Here is a 13510-nt window from a genome sequence, read left to right as displayed (position 1 = left end):
CATAAACAACAGAGTTCAACTGAGCCAAATTTTAGTGACTGTAGCCCAGAGGCACGTCCAGGTTACCTTGAGAAGTGCTCCAGAGAAACAGAAGATGTTGAGCATATAAAGGAAAAAGGACCAATCAGAAGGGGAGGTGGTTAGAAAATTATTTGTCTAACATTATGATTGGTGCTAGCATCTTTACGTAGTCTTGGCAGTAAGGGATTGGTTGTGACACTCTCTGAGACGATCCTCAGCCAGACATTCTTTATTTCAATGGAGGTATGTTGGGCAGCAGTCAATAGACGGTCAGCAGATGTTGGTCATTATTCAACCAGGAGGTTGTGACCCTTGTGATCAGTTAGAAAAGTTTAAAAGTTCAGGTTGTCTTTCAATGTGATTGGTTGCAAGAGTTCAAGAGTTCAGGGTGCCCTCGGATGAGATTTGCCTGAAGCTGAAGCTAAAATGACCTCCCGACTCCATTTTAGGTGCCTTGACCAGACTGACACCTTTATCTTTCATCAGTATAAACCCAAGAGTTACTAAAACTTATGCCCATACGAAAACCTGTACATGAATGTTCGTAGCAGCATGATTCATAATAGCCAAAATGGAAATGACCTAAATGTCCATAGTTATGAATGTATAAACAAAATGTGGTATATCCATACAATGGAATATTATTTGGCCATTAAAAGTTAATTAAGTACTGACACATGCTACAATATTGATGAACAAAATATTCTAAGTGAAAAAAGCCAGTCGCAAAGGGCCACATAGTGTATGATTCTACTTAAATAGGTAAATACATGGAGACAGAAAGTAGATTAGTGATTTCCTAGGGCTAGGGGGTTGGGGAGACTAGGGGTGTGACTAGGGTATGGGGTTTCTGATTGTGGTGATGGTTGCATAATTCTGTGAATACACTAAAAACCATCAAATTGTACACTTTAAATAGGTGAATTTTATAGGGTGTGGATTCTCTCTCAATAAAATTGTTACATATTTTTAAGAAAAAATCACTACATCCCCCTCTAGCTAGACCAGATGTGACACCCTAGCCTGTGGTCCTTTGAGCTGACTCACTTCAAATTTGGGGGCTCCATCATGCTTTTCTGACTACTTGCCACTAAATATTGTGCAGTGTCTCCTCTCCTCTTCCAGACTTGAATCTTGCTAGTAATTCCCCAGTTGTGACTTTGAGTCCCTTCCTGCTCTGGGCAGTACATCTTCACACAGTCCTATCACACCCAGACAGCCTGCATCTCTCCCAAACGTTCCTGCGCCGTTCCTGTCCCAGGGCTGCAGGCAGGCCCCCAGCTCACTTGGTATCCTGGGCAGGGCCTGGACAAATGCTTGCCTCACTCTGGGCTGGGTGGGGACTTTGGACGATATTACTTTCATAGATCAGGAAAAGTCTATATCCTCAAATAAAAGAAACTGGCATTTGTCAGTTGAGCATGCTTAGTTTTGACTATATGGGAGTGACTCCCACATGCTGTCATTGGCCATTGTGACCTGAGTGTGAGTGTACCTCACAGCAGCGAGCCTGGTGCTGGGGATTGAATGTCCCCCCAAAACTCAGTGAAGCTTGACCCCCATTATAACAGTGTTACTAGGGTGGGAAATCCAATAATGGTATTTATAAGGTGGGACCTTTAAGAAGTGATTGGATTGTGAGGACTGCACCCTCGTGAATGGATTGATCTGTTCGTGGAGTAATGGGTGTGGTTCTGATGGCTTTATAAGGAGGACAAGTGAAAGGTCAGCTCCCTTGCTCAGCCCATTCTTACCATGGGATATCCTGGTCACCACCAGACTCTGCGGAGAGTTCCCACCCGGAAGAAGGCCCTCACCATATGCATCCCTGGATCTCAAACTTCCCAGCCTCCAAACTATAAGAGATAAATTTCACTTCTTCATGAGTTACCCAGTTTCGGGTATTTTGTCATAAACAACAGAGACAGACTAATACAGCTGGTTGCAGGGGCCTCCCAGCCAGTGAGGAAGTGAGCATCTCAGCTTGGAGCTTTCTGCTCATCTCAGTCTCCTGGCAAGTGATGGCCCTTGTTTTGTGGCCTCCAAGAGAAAGCCCATGACTACAACTGATAATAGAATCACAGAAAATGATCCAAGGAAGTGATGGTTGCTAGCCAGAAGTAAGTTTGGCACACATTAAAAGAAGGACTGATACACTCAGCAGTGGTTTAGATCTGAGATCTGGTAGTGTGGCTGTCTTATGTGGTCTACAAAACGTCCCCGAATTCATTAGTTGGGGGATTCCTGGCAGTCCCAAGATTACTCCTCAAGAAAGTCAGCACTGGGGTGGGCAGCCCTTGCCTGCTGGCATCTTCTGTCAGCAAGACCCATGGCCCCACAGCCTGGACCGTGGTCTTTGGTGTAGAGTCATGGACTCCAGATGCTAGAGCTGAAAAGAACCTCAGAGATAACCCCCCTGCCCTGTTTACAGATAAGAAAAAGGGGGCCCAGTGGGAAGAATGGGGTTGCGTAAGTTCCAGGAGCAATGGAGCCTGTGTCCTCACTGGAGATTGATTCTTCGTCTGATACCTCTCAGCTCGTGCTAGAGGATGCCCCTCCTTCACATCTGCTGGGTCCAGGGTGGGCCGGGCTGGTTGCTAGTGACAGACTACAGGAGGAATTTTCATTACCAGAAGGGGTTCCAGGAACAGTGTTCTCAGAAGCAGGGGGTGGTTCTGGGCTGTGGGAGGAGAAATGTGGACTCAGATCTAGCTGGTGCCGAGTCCTATGTGGGCCCCAGTGGAGGTGCTTTTCCTTTCTGTGCCCACCATGTTGTATCTCCTAGTCCATTTCCTTTTCTTCTTTATTTTGTTCCTCCTTCCCTCTCTCCTACGTGCCCTCTCCAGACACATTTCATACACACTCCCTCCACCTCCTCCATTAATTAATGCATCCATGTGCTCATTCATAGAACAAGAGCTCACCAGATGCTTACTGATGTGCCAGGCACAGTGCTGGGCACCAGGGGTGGAGGGTCACGTGGTTCCGTCTCTCCTTGAGCCCACAGCCTAGTGAAGAAGAGAGAGAGTAATACTCTCACACCCACACGCCAGCACACCCACAAAATTGCAGGGCCGGCCCGGTGGCGCACTGCTGTAGTGCGCCGCTTGGGAAGTGCGGCGGCGCTCCCGCCGAGGGTTCGGATCCCACATGCAGACCGGTTCCCGCTCACTGGCTGAGCGAGGCGCCGAGGGTTGCGATCCCATTGCTGGTCCCGGTCCGGTGCGGGGGCGACACTGAGGGTTGCGATCCGTTGCCGGACATGGAAAAAGACAAAAAAAAAAGGGGGAAAAAAAATTGCAGCTGAATTTATCCGGGGCTTGCCTGCGGAAGTGATGCTGGAGCTAGAGGCTGAAGTCAGAGTAGGCATTAACTAGGCAGGTCGGGGAGCAGCGTCCCAGGCAGGGGTGAGCACATGGAAGACTAGAAAGAAGGACCGTGGGTTGGGGGACCTGGAGCAGGGCACGTGAAGACTGGGGGCTTTATTTTCAGAGCAGGGGGAGCCAGTGAAGTATGCAGGGGCATGGATGGTCGGCTGGCACCACTCTGGCTGCCAAGCGGAGGTCAGATCGGATGGAGGTGGGTCAGGAGGTGGTGGCTGCAGTCCAGGTAAGAGAGGATGGTAGCTTGACTGGTGTGATGGTGGAGGAGGAAGTGGTCTGGTGGTCTCAGTGGATGTGGAGGAAGTGGACTGAGCTGAGCTGTAGTTAAGGGGTATCTCCTGCAGGACTCCGTGATAGGCCAGCTGGTGTGTGGGATGATGTCTGGTTTCTTTCTGGCTTATTCAGCTTCCTTGCTCAAACTGAGTGACCAGAGAGTAGGGAGAGAGGCTCATTTTCTCTCTGCTCTGGGCCTCATCCTATAACAGCACCCAGGATCTTTCCTGAGAGCATGGCCCCCAGACAGTGCCTTGAAGATCTCCAGAAAAGTGACTTTCATGTAGTCATGGCAGCCCCTGTTCACAGTCTAATGACACGTTTGAAAACCCTCACCAGATTATTTTGGCTCCAAATCCCTGCTGCTTTTGAGAAACAGCTGGCCTCTAACAATGGTGGGACAAAACCAGACCTTGAATATTAGACTTCTGTGAAATTATGTGAGAACGGCCGCTTACTCTAGGGCAGTGGTTTCCAAAGTGGTCTACACAAGGTGATCCATCAGGGGTACAAGAGGAATATTTTAGGACTTACATTTTTATATCATTTTCAAATTTCTATGTAGTACATTTTTCATGTGTAAAATATATTAGCATAATAGTACATACATAGAATTTAAAAAGAATGAAGTAAAACTATGGGAGAGTGTGTGCTTTAAATATTTTAAACATATCAAAAATGTTAGGTCATGTTCTGTGAGAATAGTTAGTGTAAGTGAAGCAGTTGCATAGGTTTTGGCTTCTGGTCTCCTCCACCTCTTTGCTCACCTCCACCAGGGCAGTACCTTTGGGCTCTTTTACTTTTCTGTCTGGCTGCGAGGTCACCTGGTGACAAGTGGCACTGGAAAGAAAGTGGCCGGGGCAGTACCTGGCACATCAGATGCTCACTAGATGCCCGTGCCTCTTCCTGAGGTCCCGGGACCACTCTCCAGCTGCTGAGGCTTTGCAGGGCACATCCACTGCAAAGCTTCTTTCTGTCTCTATAAAACTGAGTCATAAAATCAGCCTTGGAAAAGACATTGAAGGTCTTCTAGGCTAATGGTTCCCAAAAGTGGCTACACATCAGTCACATGGAGAACCCCTGGAGAATGTGATTCGTAGGTCTGGGGTGGGATCCAGATATCTGTCAGTTTAAGGAGCTCCCGTGGTGATCTAGAGGCACAGCCAGGTTTGGGAACCAGTGACTTAAGGCAGCTTCTCATCCTGCCCTTGAAGCAGAGCTTTGAGACTCCTGCTGGGGAAATACAGAGGACGCTCAGGGAGACCATCAGCCAGGTGGTCCAGGAGTAATTCTGGAAACAACTTTTGCCTTGTTTGGTGACATACATACGTTCCACAATCTCTGAGTCTCTAATGAATTGGTGAAATATCCATTCAATGAGATGAGTCGAATGGATGAATGAAATGTGTATCAAAAGATGTCATTAAACCAGAGTGCCCTTGAAGATTCTCAGGAGTGGTGGAAGTCTAATCCCACCCTGTGACATTCATCTCCTGCAGTGTCCTCTCCCTCCAGGGCATCAGCCATCAGGATGCAGAAGGGACGTGCCTTGCCTAAGACTTCCTCCCTTTCTCTCACACCCCAGAGGCCTGGGCAGGTTTGGGCAAGATTTCTGACCCAGGGAATGATGCTTCTGAGTGTCCAGCTACACAGGCAAGAAACCTTGGGGTGACTTTTACCCCTGCTCTTCCCTCCCAGCTATATCCAGTTCATTTCTGACGATCTTGCCTATTAACAGTCTCTCAAATCTGCCCACATCTCTCTTCTGCTGCCTAGACAGAGCTGCTGACCCTCCTCCCCTGCCTCACGGCAGGACCCTCCTGTTTTCTCTCTTTCCCCTCCTGCTGCCCATCTGTCCCCACACTTCAGCCAGAATGATCTTCTCAAGGCCACATCCCTCCATGGCTTCTCATTCAGGACAACAACCAATATCCTTCCCGAGGCCCACAGGCTGTCCCTGGCACCAACCCTGCCACCCTCTCCAGCTGGGTTTCGCACTCCTGTTTTCTCTTCTGCCCTCCTTTCTGAGCCCACTGAGTTGCAGCCACATGTTTCTCGAATGTCCCAAGTGCATCACGTATCTATTGCTGTGTAAGCCCAAATTCAGTCACCTAAACAAAATCAATTTGCTCACAATTCTGAAGTGTGGCAGTGTAGGCTGGGGTCAGCAGGGTGGAACTTCTGCTCACGTGGCATTGGCTGGGCCTGCTCATGCGCTGGCAGTCAGTGGGTGGATTGGTGGGGTGTCTGGTCCCACGGGGCCTCACTCATAAGCCTAGGTCCTCAGCCAGGATGATTGGAATGGCTGGACCTCCTAGGCTCCATGGCCTTTCAGCCTGTTTCTTCACAGCGTGGCAGATTCCGAGGGGAGAAAGTGAAGGACAGGCCTCCTGAGGCCTAGCCTTGGACAGTATGAGGCGTCACTTCCGTGGCATCCTGCCGACCAGTGCAAGTCCTGAGACCAGCCCAGGTTCAAGGGGGGGCAGGTGGGGAGAGGACCAACTTCTTCATAGGAGGAGCCAAAAAGTCACTTTGCTGCGGAGCATGGGAAGGATGTTGCTGCCATCTTCGAGTATGATCCCCGCACCGTGCTCCCTGCTGCACAGGGTCACTGCGACTATGTGGCCGTCCCCAAGCTGGGGCTCTTGTCCACTTTCTCCACTTAGCTCAGTCCAGCCCTCAGACTCCACCTCTGTGTCCCTTCCTCAGGACGCTTTCTCTGAGCTATCAGCCACGTCTCTGTGAAGCACCGGCTTTCCCAGCACCGCGTTGCTTTCCTTCATGGAAGTTAATCTGGCTCCATTCGTGATGGTGCATCTCTGCCTGTAATTATCCAGTTAATGCGTTTTTCTTGCTAGATCATCAGCTTTCTGAGAACCATGAGCTTGTCTATTGACACTCCGGTCCCAGCTCCCTGCACTGGCAAGGAGGCCTGAATGGGTCATTGTTTGATGAAATATAAATGAATGAATGAACACCTGCTCCTGGGCTCACCACATCTACTGTGGCACATTGCTATTTATGATGGCCACCTCCCCACCTCCCTAGCTGTGGTCACCAGGACCCCCCCCCATGGTCCCGGGCTTGGGGTGCCCTCTTGCTAACCCATTTGGAGAGCCCACACCCACCTCTGTGTGAGGTTCCTGGCCTGGAGTGCTCTCCAGCAGGACAGCTCCTCTGCTCTTCCTCCTCGGCATCAGAGACGCCCATCAGTTCCTTGCCACTTTCCTGTGAGTTTCCTTTTGGTATCACTTTCTCCCCATCTCTGGGAACTGCATTTTGGTGGATGAACACTGATACAGAGGACAGGTCCTCAGGACCCTGCCTCAGGCTCGGCTGTACTCTGCACTCACAGCTGGTGCTCGTGTCTAGCAGAGAGATGGGCTGGATCATGCCCTGTTTCTTTTAGACTTCTCAGCAGAGTCAGAGTCCTCTCTGGAGTGCCCTCAGTGGCCCTGGCTGACCTGCGGGCTGCTGCTAAGGCTCACAGCATTCAGTCCACTTCCTTCCATTTCTTCACTTCTGTCATCTGGGCCTGTCCTTTGACCACAGGCAGATGTCACATCAACTCATTGTCACTTGGAGCCAGCTGGTCCACAAGCTCTGTCCATGGCCACCCCAGCCAGCTCAGGACAGAGCCCCCAGGACCTGAGACTCACTCAGCCCATGGCTCCTCTGGTTTCCCTCATGGTGCACACTGCCACATGGCTTTGTGCTGCACGAGGCTTTGACTCGAATCCTGTGGGTGTCACTGGTGCCACCACAGACCCACTGCATTTCCTTGGGGAATGTGCACACGCCCTGCTCTAGCCCTACAGGACCCTCGCTCACTTTGGTTACAGTGCAGGTCAGAGGCGGCAGCCAGGCACCTGCGTGAGGATGAGGCTGTGGCTGAGAGCTCTCCCTGGGTGGGGGTCATGCCTGCGGTGCCCGTCAGCAGGGCGGGCCTGCTGCTCTGCAATGTGTGGTTGGGTGCACAGTTCTCCTGCTCACAGTCACTGATTGTGGGATTATTAACAACTTACTCCACCTTTCTGACCCTCAGTTTCCTCATCTGTAAGGATCTAATGAGGTAGTTGGCATTTGGTGCTTGGCAGTAATTACTTGGCTGCTCCTGGGGTCTGGAGCAGTTAGAAGGGGGACACTGGCCTCTCTGAGGGGAGGGGTCTGTGGAAGTGGAGGATGGGAGAGAGAAAGGTAGAGGGGACCTGCTGGAACCTGCTCCAGGGCCGAGGCTGCCTCTCAGGGAGGGCCCAAGGGCTGGGTTTGGTTTCCTCTCACAGCCAGTGTGTGTGTGTGTGTTCTTTTTCTCTTTTTAAAAGAAATTTTGCTTTGAACTGCTATCTTAGTCTGTTTTCTGCTACTGTAACAGAATACCACAGATGCGTAATTTATAAAGAACAGAAGTTTATTTGGCTCACAGTTCTGGATGCTGGGTAGTCCAACAGCATTGTGCCGGCATCTAGCGAGAGTCATCCCATGGTGAGAAGGCACAAGAGCTCACTTTTGCAATGAAGACACTCCTACGATGACAGCATTAATCCATTTATGAGGGTGGAGACCCCATGCCATAATCACTCCTACAAGTCCCCACCTGCTAATACTGTTAGAATGGCAATTGAACTTCTTTGTGAGTTTTGGAGGGAATATTCAGGCCATAGCAACTGCCTCTTCTCTCTGATATTCTGAGAGTGATTTGCAGTTTCAGTGCTCCATGGATGTCACTTTCACTTAGTGCTGCTTTGCCCCCCAGGGATTTGTCGCCCCACTTCCCCTCGGTGATGGAGCCACAAAGGATTACTCAAAGTCCATCTCTTCTGAGCAGTGAGAAGCCCCGAAGTGGTTAACTTCCCCAGAACCCTCAAGCAAGAGGCATCCCTTCCTTGGGAAATTTACCCCAAATTGGGGTTCTCTTCCTGCCTTTATTCTTCAGACCAAGAAGTTACAGGAAGAGACATAGGTGTGGTTTTTCCTAAGTACCATTTAACAAGTTTAAAAATAGAAGCTGGTAACATTCAGTAAAAACAAGTCAAATGACATTCCCTTAGACAATTAAGAGATCCACCAACAAAAGCTTGATCCAGCAAACATTCCTTCTCCCTCCAGCAGCTTCCCAGTAACTTTTACATGTCAATCAGTAACTAGTCTGTCCTTGAGCCAGCAACCTTGCTGTGCCACAAATCTTTATCTCACACCAGAGACTTTATAGCCTGAGGAAAATTTCCTGTCCTCTGCAAGGTCAATATTTGAAACTGCAAGGCTTTGGAAAACCAGGCCCTGTGAAGTACATATGTTTTATGAATCCTCTACAACTTAGGACTCTAAATCCAATCTGAGACACTGTGGCAGTTTGAGGTGTCAAACTAGTCTGGGCAGGAGGGATTGTAGCAAGAATACACTCCAGGGGGTGGAGCTGTCACAGATATCCAGGCCAGCAGCAGGATCCCTGGGCCAGTACCAATCCTGGTAACTCACTCTAGGTTTGCTGCACCCACAGAAGGATGTACTTTTATGACATCTAACAGCCTGCAGAACCCAGGACAGGAGCAAGTGTCCCTGCCATGTGGGACAGTTGTGCTGAGCTGCCTGTGCCCAGGGAGGAGCACCATTACCCTCCACCTGCTTAAGGGGCTCAGCATTTGACACAGTCTGGCTTCTCTGCCCTCCCACCTCCATTTCTAACAGCTACGCACCTTGGCCCTGCTTATGAGCTTGGGTACACCCCAGGCTTTGGGATTATCCTGACCTTGGACTGGACTACTTATGGAGGATGTGGGACCAAGTCAGCCTGGCTGCAGGTTCTGCTCCCACCTAGCACCTCCATGCCCATGACTTGGTTTTAGACTTTTGCTGATGCCCTTTCTGCACCTGAATCTGTGATCCCTGCTCTGTAACTAGTCCCCACAGAGCTCTGCTTTGCTTCAGTCCATCCTTCTGAGCCTCCCCAAACTGAGACGCATCTCCTGAATCATTTTCCCCATCTATCTGTGGATTTTTCTTTATGTCTGTCTGTCTCTCAATATTTTTATAACAGCTTTCTTGAGATATTCACACACCATTGCAACTCACACTTTAAAGTGTACACTTCAGTGATTTTTAGTACAGTCAAGGAGTTGTGCAAAGACCAGTATAATCAATATGAGAACATTTCCTCCACCCTAAAAATACCCCACACCCATTAGCAGTCTCTCCTTCTTCCTCCAACCCTCCCCTACCACAAGTAACCATTGATCTCCTTTCCTCTCATGGATTTTCCTGTTCTCAACATTTCATATAAATGGAATCGTATGATATGTAACTTTGTGACTAGCTTCTTTCACTTAGCATATTTTCCAGATTCATCCATATTGTAGCATGTGTCTGTATTTCATTTTTTATTGCCTAATAATATTCTGTTGTATGGGTATACCACATTTTGTTTATTCATTCATTGGTTATTGGACATTTGCCTAATTCAAGGTCACAAAAATTTACCTTTGTTTTCTTCTAAGAGTTTTATCTCTTACTTTTAGGTCTTTATCCATTTTGAGTTAATTTTTGTGAGGTAGGAATTCATATTCATTCTTTTGGATGTTGTTCCAGCCCAACATGTTGAAAAGACTGTTCTTTCTCCCATTGAATTGGCACCTTTGTCAAAAGTCAATTGACCATAAATATGAGGGTTTATTTCTGGACTCTTAATTCTATTCCATTGATCTATATGTCTATCCTTATGCCAGTGCCATATTGTCTTGATTATGGTAGCTTTGTATTAAGTTTGAAAATTGGGAAGTGAAGTCCTCCAACTTTGTTCTAGATTGTTTTAGTTATTTTGAGTCCTTTGTGTTTTGATATGAATGTTAGGATCAGCTTGTTGATTTCTACAAAGAAGCCAGCTGGGATATTGTGTTGACTCTTTAGATCAATTTGGGGAGTATGGCAATCTTAATATTAAGTCTTAATCTTAATATTAAGTCTTTTTAATATTAATCCATGAACATGGGACATCTTTCCATTCATTCTCTGAATCTTGCAACATCTTTGTTTGTATGTTTGTACAAACATCTTGCAACATCTGCATCTTTGTATGTTGCCCATCCCTTGAAATTCAGCTACCTTGATTTATCCTCCAACACAGGTGTCTCTCCATGTTTTGCCTCCCTGACTTGACTTCCTTCCACTGCCATTAGCTGGGTCTGCCCCAACATGTGGGGGTACCTAGTTGTCAGGTCCCGGATCAAACAAGTCTGGACCACCTATACCTTACTAATCTCTTAGCTCACATTTTCCCCCTTGAAGAGGCATGCAAGGTAAGGACTCTTGCTTGTGGGAGAGTTTTCCATTTGTATCATTTCCCTGTCATGTAGCCCAAGTTGGGAAACAGAAGATCTCACACACACACACACACACACACACACACACACATTTTGCCACCAAATCCAATCATCAAATGTCCAGAGGATGTGTGTAAACACTCAGGAGTGTCCCAGCATCCTTGATGTGCAGGTTTCTGGGAGACTAAAAGTAGAATGGCTTAAAATGACCCATCTTGGGATGAGCTAGGTCAGCTCACCTACAAGCTGTCACTTATATGAAGCATACAGTACCCTCACAGCAGAACAGCCTCACATGCCCCTGAAACTTCTCTGTCTTCTTCCTCTTTCCCCCACTCATGTCAGAAAGTTCAGTTAGTCCTTCTTGACAACCAGAAATGCTTTGTTTTTCCTGTCTGGACCAACAGAGATTGGCTGGTCCATCTTTCCCCTTGGAGCACAGCCCTTTGAGCCTGTGGCTGGCCATGCCCATCAGTGTGTGAGAAGCCCACTTCCTTGGGTCTCTGCATCCCTTGAAGACAGCCATCATTTCAGCTTTCCATCTGAATATTCCAGCAACAGCAAGGGACGCCTGCTCATGATGGCATCAGGGTGGATGCCTTCAGAAGGCTTGGCATCACCAAAATAGAGCATATTAACAATGCAGAGCCTATTAACAATGTATACATCTTGTGCTATTGTGAACAGAGAGAGTTTGTTTCTTAGTATCAATTCTCCATTCTAGGTTGCTGGGCACAGCTTCAGCCAGCTGGGAAAGAAAACCTTCATGGATGCCAGTGGTGCGCTGAGAACTTTAGAAAACTCATGTGTTGCCATAGGCACCTTAGGTTTATGGGTCTCTCCCACCCAGAGCTGGATTTTATCCTAACCTACTTTGTCTGTAAGAATCCTCCCAAACCTTCTTTTCTATGTGTTTTAGTCAGGTTAGATTAGGTTATACTGCAGTAACAAAACAGCCTTGAATACTCAATGGCTTTGTATATTAAACTGCATTTCTCACTCATGATAATTGGCTGAACCATTGCTTTTGAGCTTGGGGGACAGGGCCGTTGCCTCTGGGAACCTCTCTGCTGACTGATGATATCTCTGTACCTTAAGGTGTGGCTCTGTGGGGGCAGCATGGAGGTCCTTCCTTGCTCCCGGGTGGCCCACATTGAGCGGAAGAAGAAACCATACAACAGCAACATTGGCTTCTACACCAAGAGGAATGCTCTCCGGGTTGCTGAGGTCTGGATGGATGACTACAAGTCTCATGTATACATAGCATGGAACCTGCCACTGGAGGTAGGGCCCTCAGCCTTCCCCCAACCTCCTAACCAGTGGTCCTCACTGCGTGCCAGGCCACTCATCCCTTTAGTAAGCCTCCCCAGAGAGAGGCTCATCCTTGGAAAATTATGCATGAATTTTGAGGGGGTTCCCAGATGTCTGAGTTTTAGAACCCCTGCTTTACAGCAGGACTGGCATGACAGAAATCTCTAGATCCACATACAAAGATTGGAAGTTTCTTACCGTGTCCATCTGGCTGCCCTGCTTTTGAGCATACACTGTGTCCAGAAGGTTCTTGTTCAAAATTGCTGGCACCAGACCCCTCATTCACTCTCACTACATGCACTCCCACAGAGTGTCAGCTGCCCTGGACATATGTCCCTACTGTCTGCTGAGTCCATCTTCCCCATTCTGCTTAGAATCTCACTCAGGAAAATCCCCATGTCGCTATAGCCCACAGGAGGATCACATCGTGCTCTAGCTTGGTCTGAACCCCAGTCCTGTCACTCTCTAGTTATGAGATTTGATGAAACCTACTCATCTTCTCTGCATAGTTGTCTCTCAGTATCCACAAGGGGTTGGTCCCAGGATTTTCATATCTGCGGATACTCAAGTCCCTGATATAAGATGGCATAGTATTTGCATATAACCTACACACATCCACCTGTATACTTTAAATCATCCCTAGATTACTTACAATACCTAATACAATGTAAATGCTATGAACATAGTTGTTATATTGCATTTTTTATTTGTATTACTTTTTATTGTTGTATCATTATTTTTTATTGTTTTTTTCCCAATAATTTCCATCAGCAGTTGTTGAACCTGCAGATACAGAGGGCCACCTGTACCTTCATTTCCTCAGCTATAAATGGGGATAGTACAGGTCCTCCTTCCTAGGGTGCTTGTGGGAACCGAGTGGGCTAACACACGGGCCAGGCTTAGAACGGTGCCTGGCCCGGGTGCCCTGTCCATCCTCCACAGCACAGCGGTGACCTGTGCCCTCAGCCACCAGTGACTTTATCCTCACAGCCAGAGCACCCGTAGAGGTCCAAGCCATGCCCTAAGAGGGTCTCCTGGAATGGTGCCCACAGAGAGATGGCAGCTCTGTGTTTCAGGAGGCAAGAGCCTAGAATGGCAAAAATACAGTTGAATGTGTGCAAGCCTTGTGCGTAAAGAGGGTAAAAGCGAAGAACTTATATCACTGTTGTTACACTTTTTGAAATACATTCTAATGAACTGAAACCCCTT

The 13510-nt window shown here is 48.0% G+C and overlaps 1 protein-coding gene across 1 annotated transcript in view; it reads left to right on the top strand.

The window, feature by feature from the left end:
* WBSCR17 (Williams-Beuren syndrome chromosome region 17) overlaps nt 1-13510 on the top strand; it is a 112827-nt gene that overhangs the window by 65037 nt on the left and 34280 nt on the right. The window contains exon 2 of the mRNA XM_008576334.1: nt 12089-12274. Coding sequence (XP_008574556.1) covers nt 12089-12274 — 186 coding nt within the window. The remainder of the gene's footprint in view (nt 1-12088; nt 12275-13510) is intronic.

The sequence above is a fragment of the Galeopterus variegatus genome, unplaced genomic scaffold, assembly GCF_000696425.1.
Source record: "Galeopterus variegatus unplaced genomic scaffold, G_variegatus-3.0.2 Scaffold1331, whole genome shotgun sequence".
Classification (NCBI taxonomy): Eukaryota; Metazoa; Chordata; class Mammalia; order Dermoptera; family Cynocephalidae; genus Galeopterus; species Galeopterus variegatus.
This window is presented reverse-complemented; position numbering and strand designations above follow the sequence as displayed.